The sequence below is a fragment of the Elephas maximus genome, chromosome 3 (genome assembly GCF_024166365.1).
Source record: "Elephas maximus indicus isolate mEleMax1 chromosome 3, mEleMax1 primary haplotype, whole genome shotgun sequence".
In the NCBI taxonomy this organism is placed as follows: domain Eukaryota; kingdom Metazoa; phylum Chordata; class Mammalia; order Proboscidea; family Elephantidae; genus Elephas; species Elephas maximus.
The window spans coordinates 143,191,532-143,210,747 of NC_064821.1; the positions used below are offsets into that span (position 1 = coordinate 143,191,532).

The window sequence follows — 19,216 nt, forward strand, 5'->3', positions numbered from 1 at the left end:
TTCACATGTGAGAAAAATGGTCTGGAAACTACAGCCCATGGGTCAACCCTGGCTTCCTGCCTGTTTTTGTACATCTCATGAGCTGAAAATATTTTCACATTTTTTTAAATGCTTGAGAAGAAAATCAAAAGAGGAATAATATTTTTGATACATGAAAATTGTATGAAATTCAAATTTCAGTGTCTATAAATAAAGTTTCATTGAAGCAAAGCTACACTCATTTAAGTTTTGTCTACGGCTGCTTTCCTGTGACAGTGACAGAGTTGAGTAGTTGTGAGAGAGATCATTTAGTCTGCAACCCCTAAAATATTTATTATCAACTCTTTACAGTAGAAGTTGCTCTGGACAATCTTCCTGCCCTTTCTAAGGCAGATTTTTAGACTTCTTTTTGGACATGTTCCTCTTTTTGCACCCTGGATAGGTATTTTCCAGTGCTTTCCTGTCTGTTGTAGGTTCAGAGATTTCTAAAGCATTGGAATAAGGTAAGAAAGTGTGCCCATTTTTCTGATTTCTACTTTTGTGAATGTTTCATTTGGGAATGCATGCTAAAAGTTTGTCTTTATTCATAAGATAGTACACAGAAACTTTTGGCGATCACTGCCCTATACGATAGCATACTATACTGTACAATACAATAGTATACAATAGTAATGTCCTGTTGTTGTTTGGTGCCCTCAAGTCAGTTCCAATTCATAGCGACCCTATGTACAACAGAACAAAACACTGCCCAGTCCTGCACCATCCTCACAATTGTTATACTTGAGCCCATTGTTGCAGCCACTGTGTCAGTCCATCTTGTTGAGGGTCTTCCTCTTTTTCACTGACCCTCTACTTTACCAAGCATGATGTCCTTCTCCAGGGATTATCCCTCCTGATAACGTGTTTGAAGTATGCATAGTCTTGCCATCCTTGCTTCTAAGGAGCATTCTGGCTATACTTCTTCCAAGACAGATATGTTCGTTCTTTTGGTAGTCCATGATATATTCAGTATTCTTCGACAACACTACAATTTGAAGTCATCAATTCTTTGGTCTTCCTAGCCTGTCTTAGTCTGGAAGCTCAGCTGAAGCCTGTCTACCATGGGTGACCCTGCTGGTATTTGAAATACTGGTGGCATAGCTTCCAGTATCACAGCAACAGGTAAAACCCCCACAGTAGGACGAACCAACAGATGGAGGAGTAGTCTCCTACAGGAAAAAAAGTTTCAGAGCCTAATAAGTTTGTGAAATTAAGACAGAGAACAGAGGGCCCCCCAAATTTGTAAACAAAGTAACAAGAAATGAGTCAGGGCACAGAAACAAAGCCATTCCCCAGGACAATGGGGCACAGTATCAGAAAATAGCCCGCAAACTTCTTTAAAGTTGTCTTTCAGAAGCAGCTGGATAAAACCAGCCCCAGGGACAGGCGCAGAATGTCCACCTGTGTCTGCCGTGTGACCTTCCACCAGGGGCAGAGAGGGGCTGCAGTAGCAGCTGGGAGACTGCCGTGCACAGGTGCAACGCCCCATAATAAGTCCAGCTACGAATCCCAGAGGCCTCCGGGACAGGATCCATCTTGGAAAGCTGCTGCACATACACCTTAGTTAACATATCCCCGCCTGTGCCTATGAATAAACATGAATCTTTTTCCACCCAAGAGCCTTTTTTAAAAGCCCGGGCCAGTCTTTTGTTCTGTGAGATGGGGGTATGCGTTGCTTCTCCCTTGCAAGCCTCTTCAATAAAGCTTTGCTCGTGTAGAAAATTCTGCGTGCTTTACCTGCTCATTCTTGACCAGTGAGAGGCAAGAACTTTTTTCCGGTAACAAAATCAATGGTTATAGAAAGTTAGGTGGGTTTCTAGTGCTGTTATCTCAAGGCCTTTGATATGCTTATGTACATTGTGAATCACCAAAGGGAGGATATGTGTTTAGTGCTTATCCAAGATGGTTTGATCCCCAAACTCCTCATCCATCCCCAAGGTCTCTTCTCTATGAAGCAAATACTTTGTCATTCCAATTTATTTTTTCTACAATAATAACTGGTGGTCCTGGTAATTAAAATAGCTTCATTTCTTAAATGAATCTTTCCAAGCACTTGTTCTTAAGGTAATCATGTGACTCAAAAATTGAGACTTTTTTAATTATATCACATTAGATATCCAAAGTGCAAAACAGGGCCCTGTTACGAATAACCTTCTGAAGTTCAGAATTACAGGTTTTTTTGTTTGCTTGCTTATTTTTGTTTTATTTTTCTTTTCATTTATAAAATCTTCCTTACAAAGCCATATTGATCACCTTTTAGATGTCACATGATTAGTTCTTATAAACTATGAAATAAAACTTGAAAAAAATTTAGAGGATACTGACAAGTTTTTCAAATGTCCTTCAGTTTACTTGTTTGCATTTCCTCAAAGAGACTGGTGCAAAGCTGTATGGAGTTTAGAATAGCTTTGAAAGCATTTATTGTTCCAAGGCTAATTTTAACCTTGTGATAAAGATGGCTTTTTGTATTCAGTTGAATGTGATATCCAGTAATTGTTTGTCAAGGCTAAGTGCTGTAGGACATAGTACATTTTTTAAGTGGTGTTTTGTAATTATAATACAAGCATCTTTATGGCCTACTATCTGAAAGAATGCTATTGCGTAGGGGTGTTAGAATTATGAGAAAACAGACTTTAAACTTTATTATTTTAATTATTAAATCTCATGGCTGCTTAATTCACATTGGGGGAGTTTGACTTTGTATATTTTCTCAAATGAATGATTTTGCTTTAGCTAAGGGTTTCAAAACTTGTTGGCATAAATAATTTTTTTTTTTTTGTCCTTCATAAAGCACCCTCCGTTTTTAGTCAGTTTCAGTATTGGTAGGGAGGACTCCTCAAGATAGCCAAAGCACAGTGTATATATTACCTGAAGTAATTTTAATACAAGTTTGAGATTACCGCTAAATAATGAATTTGTATCATAGGCAAAAACAGTTTCATGTCCACTCTGAAATATTTCTGTGTTACATATTTCTTACTTACATAGATGAGTAATTTTTTGCTACTCTAATCAATGGGCAGTAGCCCCGACGGCTACTAACCAATAGAACTGTGGTTTGAACCCTCCAGCCATTCCATGGGAGAAAGATGTAGCACCCTGCTTCGATAAAGATTTATAGCCTTGGAAACCCTGTGGGGCAGTTCTACTCTGTTCTATAGGGTCGCTATGAGTTGGGATCGACTCGGTGGAAGTGGGTATGGTTTTTTTCTTTTTTGGGGGGGATAATCAATGGGCACATAAAGGGATGCTAGGGGTCATGACATCCAGCCCTACGGTTTTGTCATGGGAATGACTGTAATCAGTATTCTTTCTAACAGATCACTCAGGGCTACATATCTGTGGAGACAGTAATGTAAAATCAGAAGGTACCAACCCTAGAGCTATACACTGCTGACTCCAGAAATACTGCCACTTCCTGTTCCGCATCAGATCTTTTCTTTTTCTCGCTTGATTTTTTTTTTTTTTTACATTTCTTTTACTGTGAAATATAGCACACCTACAAATGAGTATATAGAATGTAAATATACAATTTAAGAAACAACAAGAACATCGTAATACCGACTTCACAGGATAAAAAACAGAACCTAAGATATTCCTGTGCCTTTCAGTCCCTTACGTGTTCCTCTGTTTTTCCTTGCTTTTATATATTGTTTACCACATATGTATTCCTAAACAGTAGACAGTTTACTTGGGGCCCTGGCTTGCACAAATAACTAAGCACTAGACTACTGACCAAAAGGCTGGCTGTTCAAACCCACCCAGAGGCTCCTTGGAAGACAGTCCTGGTGACCTGCTTCCTAAAGGTCACAGCCTTGAAAATCCTATGGAGCAGTTCTACTCTGTGCACATGGGGTTGCTACGAGTTGGGATAAACTTCATGGCAACTAATAACAACACCAACAGACTATTTCATCACCATTCGTTTTGTTTTATCCTCATTCTTGAATTATAATTTTGCAGAATATGGCATTATTAGTTGACCTTTCTTCTTTAAAGAAATTCTTCTGCTCTCTTTGGATTTCCATTATCACTGCCAAGAAATTAGATGTCAATCTTTCATTTGTAAGTAGTCTTTCTTTCCTCTGGTTACTTTTTAAACCTTCTCTTTGTTTTGAAGAGCTTTATTTACTACAGAAGCCCTGGTGGTGCAGTGGTTAAGAGCTCAGTTGCTAACCAAAAGATCAGCACTTGGAATCTACCAGCTGCTCCTTGGAAACCCTATGGGGCAGTTCTGCTCTGTCCTGTAGGATGGCTATGAGTTGGAATTGACTCAATGGTAACAGGCATTTTTTTTTTTTTAATTTTTGAATTTGTTTGTGTCCCTGAATCTGAGGATGGGTGTCTCTCATTAATTCTATTAAATTCTCTGACAATACCTATTGAAATAATTTCTTTTCTTGAGTTTTGGCATTATCTTCTTGAGAGCTCCAATTAGATTTCTCCTTTAAATTCTCATTCTGTCCTCCATATCTTTTAACCTCCCTACCATGTTTTACATCTCATTTGTCTGTGCTACCTTTCAGGTAATTTTCCCAGATGTATCATCCAGTTGACTAATTCTCTTCAGCTATGTCTAATATCTTGTTTAACTTACACTATTAGAGTTTTTTTTTTTTCTTTTCTTCCTGTTATTATATATTAGAAATTCCATCTGGTTATATTGTAGATCTACACAGTAAATTTTGAATTTATTTTTCTTGATTATACATTCAAGCCCCTCTTTTATTTTTTAAACACATTAAGCATTCATTTTATATTCTGTACCTGATAATCCCAGTATATGCATGTTTCAGAGTTCTTCAGAGAAACAGAGCCAATTATATGTATATCTAATATCTTTATATGTCTGAATATACTGTATTTTTACTCAAATAACAAATGCCTTCTGTGTTTGCCTGGCATGCCCTCCCCTGCGAGGCACCCTTACAAGCGCCAATATGCCAATCTTCTTCCAGATGTTGCTATTAAAAAAAAAAAAATTAGCATAACAATTTTATAAAAATATGTTGTGGGGGGGGGATGACCAGCAAACAAATGCAGAAGGCGTGTGATATTTGTGTAACAATACAGTATATATAAGTATTGCCTTAGTTTCTTTGTGCTGCTATAACAGAAATACCACAAGTGGGTGGCTTTAAAAAATAGAAATTTTCTCAATTTCAGGGGCTAGAAGTCTGAATTAGGGCACCAGCTGTAGGGGAAGGCCCTCTCTCTGTTGGCTCTGGGAAAAGATCTTTATCTGTTTCTATAACCCCAGCTACTGCAGATAAGGTTTAGGACACACACTATACTGATATGACTTCATTAACATAATAAAGAAAACCTTATTCCCAAATGGAATTATATTCACAAGTATAGGGTTTAAAAAAAAAAAAATTTTTTTTTTTTTTATAGATAGAGATATAGCTACATATGTGTATATATATATATAAAATGAGCTTTTTTAATGAGCTCTGGTTGTGCAATTGTTAAGTGCTTGGCTGCTAACAGAAAGGTTGGTAGTTTGAACCCACCAGCCACTCCCAGGGACAAAAGACCTGGCAATCTTTTTCCATAAAGATCACAGCCCAGGAAACCCTACGAGGCAGTTCTACTCTGTTCTTTAGGGTCACTATGAGTCAGAATGGATTCAACAGCACCCAGTAACCATATATATATATATATTTATACAAAGAGAAAGGAGGGAGAAAGGATGGAGGAGGAAAGAGAGGGAGAGAAAAGAGAAAGAAAAAGAAGGATATTGATTTTAAGAAAACAGATCAAGTGATTCTGGGATACGGGCAAATCCAAGGTCTACTGGACAGGTTGACAGGCTGGAAATTCAGAAAACAGTTGATGTTGCAGTTTTGCATCTGAAATCTGTAGGACAGGCCAACAAGATAGAAACTCAGGCAGAATTTTTATGTTACAGCCTTGAGGCAGAACTCCTTTTTTCCAGAAACCTGTTTTTGTTCTTAATGCCTTCAACTGACTGGATGAAGCTCATGCACATTATCGAGGGTAATCTCTTTTAAAGTCAGCTAATTGTAAATGTCAATCACTTCTACAAAATACCTTCACAGTAACATCCAGACTAGTGTTTGACCACATACCTGGGCACCATAGGCTATCCAAGTTGACATACAATTAACCCTCACACTGCATTTTTTGTGGATTTGATTTTGTAACTTTTTTTTACTACCGACTCTCACTTTGATATCTTGTTTTCTTTCTTTCTTTTTTTTTTCCTATTGTTAGCTCATGTTCCTTGGAAATTTGTCTATGAGAATTTTTTGCGACCTGGGTCAAAGTGTATTCCTCCAGAGAGAATTTGAGATTGCTTCTATTACATACCTAAGAACACCATGACCAGGAGCCACTTTTAAATCAAAGTTTTAATTTAAGGATTTGGTGCACACACGTTTGAAGTGTTAGAAGAAACTGATATTTTCTTTCATCTGTAATTAAGACTGAAATGGATACATACCCCACCATTGACCTCTAGTTGTTTTCTAGTTCACAAATTGGTATTACCACTTTTTTTTTTTTTTTTTTGGTCCAGCTCAATGTGGAAGTTTCCAGTCTACCTGCGATTATGAAGGTCCCTGGCTTTGTTGCTGTCTCAAGTGTTTATAAGCCAGCAGAACCTATTCTCTAGGGCACCAGGTATTGGCAGAAACCTTGGGGACAAATACTACCATACAGCCAGCTAATGTTCCCTTGTGGATCTGTGCTTTGCTGTTTTTTCTGATCTCTGAAAAATTTCCTTACTTTAATACCAATACAGTCATGCCATCTTTTTTTTTGTTTGTTTGTTTCATATCCTGTCTGATATTTTTATAAATGGTATATTGGGAGTGGTTTCCTCTTAGTATCTTGTTCATCATATTGCAGAAATGGAAAACTCCCCTCTGATTCTTTTAGGTACTCATTTACTTAAATAATAACCATTTCCTTTTCAGTGCCTTCTTAAGCAGGATCAGGGGATTTATATAAGTTTTATAAAAAGTGAAATTAAAAAAAATGTATATATCATTTTCAATGAAAATTCTGCTCTAATACTTGAAGATGCTTAATTATTAGAACTGACTCATGCTTACACCTTCACAGCTGCTATTTTGGTCCTTAAAAGATTTCTTCAAAGCATATCACATGATCATCTTATAAGCAGGCCAACAGAAATTTCTAAGTTAATTACAGTTTGGCAGAGTGTATCCAAAACCTCTTATCTGAACAGTGAACCCAATAATTTAATCAGCCTGTCTGTTGATTAATCATGTTCTAATCCATCTGATATCAGCGCTGAGAAAGCTCTTCATCTGTTTCTTGTAAAACTTATCGCTGTGAGTGCACAGCTGCTCTGAGCTATTGGTATTAATAACTTGAATAGGAGACAGAACACAATGGATTCTCGAAGTCTGCAGAAAAAAAGTTCGAACTCCTTAAAACAGTCATTCAAAGCACTCTACAATCTGCCCCTACTCGTTGCAATTTTGGGATTTTCATTTCTCTTACTTTCCCAGCTTCATCCCATGTGCTAGTTAGAGCCAGTAGCTTGAGCTTTCATGACTTCTTTTTTTTCGGTTTTGAGTTTGTACTATGTTGTTTCACTTGATATCCCACAGCATGTCTGCAACATAGTGATAATTACTCAGTTTAACAGAAGAGAGCAAAGAGAAAAAGCAATCACCTTTTAGTGTCTGTATTACTAAGTTATGAGCACTTTATAAAAAGGACAAGAGGAAAAACAAAGGGCTAAAGAGAACTGTTTTTTAGTATTTTACCAGTCACACATATGTTGAATTCAGAAAGTTATGCTCCATATTTCTGCATTCTGAGTAAGACAGCAGTTTCTTGAGCCATTTGACACTATCCAGGAAGTAAGGGAGGGTTGGCTCAGGTTGAGCTCTGAAGTTATGTGGGTAAAATTCCTTCTTTGTTCTTCAGTCTAGAAGCCAGTGTATTGTTTTTGCTGTTAGTTTGTTGTTTCTTCCCTACTTCTCCTATCTCACCCTGCTTATATAAGGTCTCTATTCAGCCAGTTTATCCAGCCCATGACTGAGATTGTGAGATACTATTTTGTGTTTGTAGTCTTCATCATCCCAATGCCTTGAAATTTCAGGATTCCCAGCATAGTCTAAAACATGAGGATTCCAAACGGTTGTTAGAACTCTGATTTTGCAAAGTTATGGGCCACAGAATGGGAAATGGATTATCATGGCTGAGCCAACACTATGGAAAAACAAAAACAAAACGAGAGTTTCCATTTCATTAGTAATTATTTTTGTTTTACAGTCATTTTCTTAGTTATTTGTACTTTATCTGTGTCCATATCATGTTTTCTTCTAAGCTCTCTAAGGTGGACCTACATAGATGAATTCTGGTCTAGTAGACTTCTCCCAGAATATCTGCCCAGTTCTCAATCACTTCATGTTTGTTTACATGAGTGGGCCATCTAGCATCTATGTGAATCCTAATTACCATATTTTTACACATGTAACACACATTATAGATAGATAGATAGATAGATAGATAGATAGATAGATAGATAGATAGATAGATAGATAGATAGATAGATAGATAGATAGATGATAGATAGATAGATAGATAGATAGATAGATAGATAGATAGATAGATAGATAGATAGATAGATAGATAGATAGATAAACATATCCAACTGTGCAACCTCCTTGCACATTATTTTCCTAGGCACACTATGTGTGTTATTTATGTAAGCATGGTTTTTTGTTGTTGTTATTTATGTGGGTGCATTATTTGTGAAAAATATGGTAATACTACCCTATTGGACATATTTCATTAGACCAGGGATCTAGTTAAACCAAATTAAGCTCATAGGAGTTTCTACTACCACGGGTTAAAATTGGGATGCAGAAATTATCAGTTTTTTGGGTCACTGTACCTGTAATTTACAAATCTGGGACCATTCAGGGGCTGTGTTCCATTATGTGAACTAAGACAGAGGCAGCCATTTGTAAAAAGAGAGAAAAATGAAGCAGAAATGTAAACAGAAGCAAAGAGAAGAAACAGAGAAGCATTCCTGACTGAGCTGAAGCTGCATTTCCTTCCTTGTGTATGTGAAACATTACTTACTCTTAAAGCAAATACACCCCACCACGCCCACTTTTTTTTTTCTTTTTGGTAACTTGTTCAAGTTGATTTCTCTTTCTTGCAATTAACTTCAGCCCTAATCATTATGTCAAATATTAAGAGGCCACTAACATTATTACTACTATTTCTATCACATTAATACACCCAGATTCTAGTCTAATCTCTAATTCTAACTAGCTGTGCAACCATGAACAAGTCACTTTAATTTCTCGAAGCCTCTGTTGTATTATTAACAGAATACTGATGGAGTTGTGAAAATCAAATGAGACAACGTATATGAAATATCCATGCTATAAAACCTAAATTATTATTGTTTCTGCAACTTACAATTCTGCAACTTCTTTGGTAACTTATTTTGTATTTCTAGGATAACATTTCTACTCTGTTGACCGTTTTCCGTTTTTTCCATGTGAATAGACAGATTTAAAGCTCTTGATTGCAAATGGATAAATTCTGTAGGTGGTGAGTCGTCAGTAATTCAGGTTTTAAGTGCTATCTTTGTGTAAGACAGATGAAAAAATTGATATATTGAGAACAAATACTCCTCCTATCCATTTCCACAAAACAGCCAACTAGATATTATCCTGGCCATTATAAAGTTTATTTTTGGGAAGAATCAAATATTAATATATTTAGCTCATGAAGAAAATAAAACGTTAGAGCGTTCTTTCATAACAGCAGAGTTGTACTGGAAACTGGGCCACTGTTGAATTTATTTTACTTTTTGCTATTCCCAGGATAGCAGTATGCTAGATTCATAATGATAGAATCATATTATGTAAGAGGATGTATGTTGTTAGACTTGTTTGCAAAATGATTCTCTTTTATGGGATAATGTATAGCTAAATCCTACTTATATAGAAAGTCATAGATTTTGGAAGACAATTTGTTCTGAAATGCGTTTCAGTATTGAACTTCTAGGCTATGAAGCCAAAATAGTTAAAAGATGTCTGACAAAACAAAACAAAAAATCATGCAAAATCTTGGAACTTAAAAAAAGAACAAATATCCCTAAGATTTTGGTTTTCAGGTACACTGATAAAACTTTCTCTATTACTTATAACAAGATGTATTATAGTATCATTTATCTCATTGAACAAATTTCTCATTCTACCATATGCTTCTGCAGTTCAGAAATAGACTTTTTAAAAGCATATGTCACTAGTCCTTTTAAAAACCCCTTTGCTCCCTCATCCCTAACTTCCTCCCCACCATCTACTTACCACAATCCTAAATTATATTTAGTCATTCACTTATTTATATTTATAATTTTACCACATAGCTTTATATCACTAAACAATAGATTGTTTTATTTTGTTTGTTTTAGGTGTGATATTCTATGTTTTATTCTACAGATTGCTGTTCTCACTCAATATAGTGTTTCTAAAATCCATTTATGATGGTCTCTGTAGCTATGTTTTACTTTGCAAACTTTACTTTTTGTTTTCATGCAATTTTGTTGGATCCCAATTATTTTTCTTGTCTCCTATCAAGACATCTCTGCAAAATTTCCTTTTTCTATCCATTGAGGCCATTGTGGGTATCTTAATCCAGTAGTAACCATGGAAACACTACAGCATTTTAAGATTAGAGAGGGCTTGTAAATGAACTTTAAAAAAACAAGTGTGATCAACCTATTTACCATTTAAATCTCTTTAGTAATGCTGAAACACCATTATCATTATTTCAAATGTTAAAAGGTCACTAACATTCAATTTTATTATGGTAGTAAGAATACCACATAAAGCAGAGGTATCAGCTAACACTTCCTTACCTATAAACATCTATTTTTATAAAAATTCTGAATATTGTTAATGCATAGGTGATTAGATCTATGGTAATTCATTTTCTTTATTATATAGATGAACTCTTAAGTATCCTAACTATTCTTGAATATGTTTATTTTGTTATGTTAACTCTCTTAAGCAATACTAATATGATTTAAAAAAGATAGCTATTAAATATTAAAGCAAAATATTTTCTTATAAAATCATACTCAAATTCTATTCCCAGGTCAAAAGATTTAGTAAGTTATTGCCCAATTATTAGAGTTCTAAATTCTAATAATATAACCAAGGATAATAGGTTCCAAGTTTTCATTCATCTTTCACTTAATTTAAAAATTTCAAAAAGCCTTAAGTCAGCAGAGAAGGATTTGGGTAAAGTAGTAGCAAACACGACTGACTTTGGGAAAGAAAACTGAGAATAAAATTTGTATTACTGCTTTATCACTGGGTACCTATATTGGAATTTTGACATTTGAAATAGTCTGAATTTTTTCATTGTCATGATGGTAACAAGTATGTCACTGATAATTGACAAGTTCTACACAGTAAAAAAAAAATAAAAAAAAAGTAGCTGTCTGTAATTTGAGCAGTTACAAGGATCTTTTCTCTTTGCCTGAGTTAAGGAAAGAAAACTGACCTGTTTTAAGAAACATTCCCTATCATAAAGTACATAAAAGAGTAAACATTTTCTATCAAAAAGTAGATGAAATTTCCCTTTGATTTCCCATGTGTTTCTTGTTTATTTTCTTGGTTAAGGAGTCAGTTGATAATTCTCCCATGGAGTGTTTACAGTTTAACACAGGATTATGGAAGACAAAAAAAAAAAAAAAAAAACTCCAACATTGAAAAGAAACTTAACTCATAATACAGAAAGGATAAATCTCTGATGGTAGAGTTTTACATTTTAAGGTATCACTAAAATAAAGACCTGTTGCCATCGAGTTGATTTTGACTCATAACAACCCTATAGGACACAATAGAACTGCCCCATAGGGTTTTGAAGGCTGTAACCTTTACGGAAGCAGACTGCCACATCTTCCTCCCATGGAACTGCTGATGGCTTTGAACCGCCGACCTTTGTTTAACAGCCTAGTACTTAACCACTGAAGCACCAGGGCTCCTTTTCTTAACTATTCTTCCAATTAAATCTTGTCATCTTAATGACCTTTTGGCTGTTGTGGGTCCCTGGCCTAATTTTTATTAGAAGAGTTTCTGTAAATATCATATGGCTTACAATTCCTGGGCAATGGGGGTATTTCCATATTCAATATAGGTGCAACTCCCTTCTGTGTCTTTTTTATTTCATTATATTAAGAAGTGACACACCAAAGACACAGGGAAAATATTAGCCCAAGAGACAGAAGGTTCACATAAACTAGAGACTCCACTAGCCTGAGAGCAGGAGAACTAGATGGTGCCTGGCTACCACCAGTGTCCGCCCTGAGAGGGAGTACAACTGAGAGTCCCAGATGGAGTGGTAGAAAAGTGCGGAGCAGAACTCAAATTCACATAAAAAGACGAGACTTAATGATCTGACAGAGATGGAGGCACCCCTGAAACTAGATTGTGTAACAAGGTTTCACAATAGCAAATCAGAGTAAGGCTGGCAATGTTACACATGGTTACAATAGAAGCAGAATGACTTAATTAGTAAAAAATTAACCAGCATGATTCCTATAAGTAAAAATGTACATATTTAAGGAGGCTTATTGTAACATTTATACCATTTATTTTATAATATACTAATTCGAATGTAAAAGTGAATGTAAATTACTAGAAATTAACATGCAATGTGAAGAAAAGTCCTTTTATCCTCTGCAACTGTAGCATTTGGCAGATTCAGGAATAAATAATCTTTTGTGGCAAGGGTATGCCTTATCAAACATATGCAGATCAGCACTAATTAATGCTAATTAAGGTTTCCTGTCTATCTAGTTGGAAAAACGTCCAAATGTTATGAAATCCAGTTAGTATGCCTATTACACTAATTGTTTTATATGGGGTGGTTCTTAATTAAAATATGTAAATTGACCTTAATTGCTATATACTAATGGGGGTTCATGTTATCTCACTAAAAGTGACAAGATGGTGAGGAGGGGTACTTAAATGACTAATTCTGATAAATCCTTAACTAAATGACCTTTACTCAAAATTAATTTTAATTGGAAGTTGGCAGAAGAAACATTTTCCTTCTTTGTTTCTTTTTAGTTTTAAGTAATATAAGAATGTAAATCTTTGTTAATAAAGCTTTAGAAGCGGTTGTGGATTGTTAATTACACTTAACAAGCAAGTTAATTTTACTGTTTACTGTTTATAGTTATAAGGAAGTTATTGATATTCTCATTTGTGCCTTGGGAAAAGTGACTTTCTTCTCATTGAATATGAATTTACAGTTACAGTGCTATAGGTAATTTGACACAGTTACTTTGTTAAAGTGTGTGTTAAAGTTTGATGAGCCAGCAGAACTAATATCTGGCTGATTTACATTGGAATTAGTTTTTAGGAATATATATATACACACATATATATATATTTTACAAACATTAACTCTTATTGAAGTTAAAATGTAATTATACATAGATTTAATAGAGTGAAATAATATTTTTACATTTTACCTATCATGTTTTTATTTATTACTTAATTGCAAACAAATTAAAATGTTTATGCTCAAAACCAGTGTAAATGAATTTAAATACTGTTATTTTTTCACTATGCTAAACCTAAAATTACAAAAAGTAATTTAGCTAAAGTAACAAATATTTTATTTTACTCTTTTATTTGGAAGTAGTTTATGTTCAACTGTAATCTAAAATCAATTAAAAACTTATTCTATAAAAGTATGAGAAGGGATTCAGTGTAAAATATTGTCCTACGGAAATGAGCGTATAATAAAGATCGTAGTTTTTTCTTTGTCAAATGGAGACCTAATGTCTTTATTCTTTATCAGGACATTGTGACCAATGTTTCACCCAGAATCATCCGGGGGACCACCTCTGGCCCCATGTATGGCCCTGGACAAAGCTCCTTCCTGAATATTGAGCTCATCAGTGAGAAAACGGCTGCATATTGGTGTCAAAGTGTCACCGAACTAAAGGCTGAATTTCCAGACAATGTAAGTATGATTTAACGTCTAAAACAAGAGAATTGGCGTAAGTTGGTGAATGTTTATTTAAACATCCAATTCATAGGCTTATAAATATTAATGTGTATAATATATTTTATTAAAGAATCTGCCAGTTGCTTTGCTGATGCATAGAAGATAAAAAAAAAAAAAGAAAGAAAGAAAAGCTCAAGAGCTCATAAAAATCCATACAATGCCAGGCTTTGTTATAAATGGGTGCCATGTAGATGGAAGAAGTATCTACATAAGCAGAAGGAAAGAAATGAAATACTCATTTTATTGAGTTGTTTTTCACCATAGTACGTGGTTAGTATTTATGAAGGTGATGACCTCAGGAAGAAATTGCAGGCTATAAATCATTTTAAATATAAACCTGAGGCAGAATATCTTCTGATAGATTTTATTTATTTTTCAGTAGGAAATAATTTACCAAATAATTGTAACACTTTTATTCTAAATGAGTCAAATATCATTTAGAAAATCTTATTTTAATTTTTATATTTAAAGAACCATGTACAAATATTACAGTAAAATCAGGCTTGTTGTTGTTAGGTGCCGTGAAGTCAATTTAGACTCACAGCAACCCCAGTGACAGACTGGAATTCATTTCTTTGTCCATTTTTATGTTGCTGCCCTGGTGGTGCAGTGGTTAAGCACTCAGCTGCTAACTGAAAGGTTGGCAGCTCAAACCCACCAGCTGCTCTTCGGGAGAAAGATGTGGTAATTTGTTTTTGTAAAGATTATAACCTTGGAAACCATACAGGGCACAGAAGTTCTACTCTGTCATACAGGGTTGCTATGAGTCGGAATCGACTCAACGGCAATGAGTTTGTTCTTGGTTTGGGCGCAGGTAATGTACGATGAAGCCAGAATTTAAACTTGAAATTTGCTTTTAGCATCTATCCTCTTGTTTAGTAACAGTAGTCTCTAGTATACCTGCCTATGGCGCAATATCATTTCAGGCCCTTAAAAATTCAGTATTTTTCATACAACGTCAGAACCGTGTGCAATATAATTTCTCAAATATTACGTCAGTAGTATTTACATAAGCTAATTTTGGGGGGGTAATGTGTCTTAAAAAAAAAAAAAAAAACTCTTTTCCTGAAACTAACTTCCACCAATGGCTTGTCTTCAGCACTTGAGCAGAAGTAAGATGTTATAATAATGACTAAGAAGTAACAGTAAATGGATAAGAAACCTGAGATGAAATTTTTGCTTTGTGATAGCACAGTCAAACAGAAAGAAGAGACACATTTAAATGTTTTTTCAATATTTCTGGCAACAGTTTTCCTCTACAATGCTTACCTTTTTCTTCTGAGAAAACAATGCGTGCTTTTCTTATTAGTAATGTCTTCCTCATTTAGATTATACTCATTTTCCTTTTCTGTATCCTTTGAATTAATTTCTAACATTTTTACTCCCTATGTAAGGCCGCTGTGAGTCGGAATTGACAGCGCACAATAAAAACAGCATATCAAAGATAACATTTTAAATACAATTAAAATAGCCTTCCCATTTGAACTTATAGAAATGGTGTGTGTGCACCTAGCTATTGCCATGCTGAGAGTGGAATATCCCCTACTGTTTTGGAATTACTTTGATGCCAAACCCAATGAGCTGAAGGAAAGAAAGTGACCCTTCATTTTCTGAGTTTAATTATCACTCTCACTGGAGTTTTCCCACATCATTCTCAAGTGTGTGACTGCCACCTTTAATGACAAAAAAAAAATGACAGGGATTGGATAATTCAACCAACTGTGGCAGCTTCTAAGCAAGGGCCAACTTTTCTGAAAAAGAAATTGTGCTGGGGAGACATATAGGTCAGCTAATTTCAGCAGCCAGTGTCTGAGTTTCAGAGAAGGTACACACACCAGATGAACATGAACCAGAGGGATTTAGGTGAGACAGCTGGAAGAACTTGAATATAAAGGCAACAAGTCCATCTAAAATATACTGTGAAGACTTGTTTAGGTATTACAGTAATACTAGGTACATGCTAAGCTCACACTAGACTTCTGCTTGCCTTTCAAGGTTCCCTTTTATCTGTGAATTAAACTCGGCACACTGATCACTGTAGTGAGAATTGATTACTAACGGAGAGTTTTTTGTTCCTCAGCTGAGATTTTGCAATGCTTATTATGAAATGTAGTGTATAATTAGGGCTTACAGAAATCAATTTTAAGTGAATCCTTTCATTCTCACTGCAAAAGCATTGCAAATCATATATTTCAGGCTTGGAAAAAAAGTTACCAAAAAATACATGCTCTAATTTGTCTGAATGCACTGAATTACCAAGCAGAGACTGACATTTTCTATTATTTGTGGAAACTAAAGTAAGAGTGAGGCGAAAGAGATTCTGTAGTGAATCAACTTGTGAAGATAGAAAAGGGAATGATGGCTTTGTTAGAGAAATTCATAAAGGAAGAACAATTGATATGTAAATATACTTGTTACAATACACCTTGGTTTTCTGCTGGAACCTTTTCTTAGTTAATTACTGAGAGATCAGCATTACACACAGCAAGTTCAAAATGACTCCAAAGAAGTTTATCTTCATCAACGCTCCTGAAGGTCCTTTCCTGACAAGTAGCCTGTAAATGCAGGGCACTTAACCTTTATTTTGTTTTTGGTAGCCATGGACCCCTTTGGTACATTGGTGAAGATTAAGGTCCACTTTTCAGAGTAATGCTTTTAACTGCATTAAAATAAATAAATAAGATTACAAAGGATCCCCATTATATTAAAATGACATTTTCAAAATATTTTTTAAAAATACGTGACATACCCACCCCGTCTGGAGCAAGGGGAAGTGGAGAAAACCAAAGACACAAGGGGAAGATTAGTCCAAAGGACTAATGGAACACAGCTACCACAGCCTCTCCCAGACTGAGTCCAGCACAACTAGATGGTCCCTGGCTACGACCACTGACTGCTCTGACAGGGATCACAACAGAGAGTCCCAGATACAGCTGGAGAAAAATGTAGAAGAAAATTCAGACTCACAAAAAAGACCAGACTTACTGGTCTGACAGAAACTGGAGAAACCCCTAGAGTACGGCCCCCAGAAACCCTTATACCTTAGTACTGAAGTCACTCCTGATGTTCACCTTTCAGTCAAAGATTAGACAGGCCTATAAAACAAACAATAATGCACATACCTTAACCATGTATATGAGACTAAACAGGCACACCAGGCCAGGGGCGAGGACCAGAAGGCAGGAGGTGACAGGAAAGCTGAATTAATAAAAATGGGGAAAAAAAAAAAAAATACATGACATAATAATATGTGTTCCCCCACATGTCTGTCAGTTTGTCGTACTGTGGGGGCTTGTGTGTTGCTGTGATGCTGGAAGCCATGCTACCGGTATTCAGATAACAGCAGGGTCACCATGGAGGACAGGTTTCAGCTGAGCTTCCAGACTAAGACAGACTAGGAAGAAGGACCCAGCAGTCTACTACATCTTACATACTTCGGACAGGTTGTCAGGAGGGATCAGTCCCTGGAGAAGGACATCATGCTTGGCAGAGTACAGGGTCAGTGGAAAAGAGGAAGACCCTCAACGAGGTGGATTGACACAGTGGCTGCAATAATGACCTCAAGCGTAACAACGATGGTAAGGATGGCTTAGGACCGGGCAGTGTTTCATTCTGTTGTGCATAGGGCCGCTATGAGTCAGTACCAACTTGAGGGCACCCAACAACAACAGCAATAACAATAATATGTGTTACTCTTTAAAATAAGGCATTAAATGACACAATCTAGCCACAGGTCTCATACTACTACTACTGTAATTTTGATGTATTGGTGAACATAAATGATACCTTGAGTTATCTGCAACAATTGTACAGAGATTTCTGTTTGTGCAAAGTTATAGGTACTGGTAATGCTACTGTTGTTTGTTGCAGTCTTAATTGAGGAAATCTAAATGTTCGTGGGAATAAAGAGGGAATTTAGTGAAAATAAAGAATTATTATTTTTTCCCCACCCAACTTCATGGATACTCTGTATTCTATCAAGGGGTTTATGGACCTCAGATTAAGAACCAGTATCCAGTGACTTAATGATGATTGTACATAAAAATCTCCTGGAGAGCTTAAAAAGTATCATTTTGGCCCTGGTGGCACAGTGGTTAAGCGCTCAGCTGCTAACTGAAAGATCAACAGTTAGAAGCCATCATCTATTCCACAGGAGAAAGATGTTGTAGTCTGCTTCCTGTAGAGCAGCTTTACTGTCATGGGGTTGCTCTGAATTGGAATTGACTTGACAGCAATGGGTTTAGTTTTTGGTTTTTATGACTCAGCCCTGCAAAAGACCTCTTTAAAGCTTTTAAAAGCAAAGATGTCACCTCGAGGGCTAAGGTGCACCTGATCTAAGTCATGGTATTTTCAATCATCTCATATGCTTGCAAAATCTGGACAATGACTAAGGAAGACCAAATAAGAATTGATGCCTTCGAATAATGGTGTTGGCAAAGAATATTGAATATACATGGACTGCCAGAAGAATGAACACATCTGTCTTGGGAGAAGTACAGCCAGAATGCTCCTTTGAAGTGAGGATGGAGAGACTTTGTCGCATTTACTTTGAACATTATCGGGGGACCACCAGTCTTTGGAAAAGGACATCACGCTTGGTAAACTAGAGAGTCAACAAAAAAGAGAAAGACCCTCGATAAGATAGATTGACACAGTGGCTGCAACAATGGGCTCAAGTTCTGTTGTATACAGGGTCGCTATGAGCCAGAGCTTGACTCGACATCATCTAACAACAATATGTGTATTTAATTATATAAGTATGTATGTGTATATGTATAGATGCACATATTGTGTGTTTTTTTTTTTATAAAGCTGGTCAGTTGATTGTACTGCATATAGGACTAGCGTTATTCATGACCCGTGACATATATCATTAAATATTTGTAAAAACCCCGTGTTAGAAGTGTTTACTGTGAGCCTTTCATATGTGCCAGGCTCTTTGATAAGGGTTTTATTTTATCAGTGAAAGAGAAATTTTCCGCATTTTATAGATGTGGAAACTGATGGCACTAGGACTGGAAATCTTTCCATTATGCCTTGAAGAGGTATTCCATTTAAGCCTAGGGAGCCTGAGGAATTAAGAAGACACGTTATTCCTATCCTAGCATAGGGTCGCTGTGAATCATTTCGATGGCACACAACA

At 35.9% G+C, this 19,216-nt stretch overlaps 1 protein-coding gene across 4 annotated transcripts in view; it reads left to right on the forward strand.

The window, feature by feature from the left end:
• Window positions 1-19,216, forward strand: part of DPYD (dihydropyrimidine dehydrogenase) — a 981,230-nt gene that overhangs the window by 536,949 nt on the left and 425,065 nt on the right. For all 4 annotated transcript variants that reach the window (XM_049875731.1, XM_049875734.1, XM_049875732.1 and 1 more), the window contains one exon: window positions 13,864-14,028. In XM_049875731.1, coding sequence (XP_049731688.1) covers window positions 13,864-14,028 — 165 coding nt within the window. The remainder of the gene's footprint in view (window positions 1-13,863; window positions 14,029-19,216) is intronic.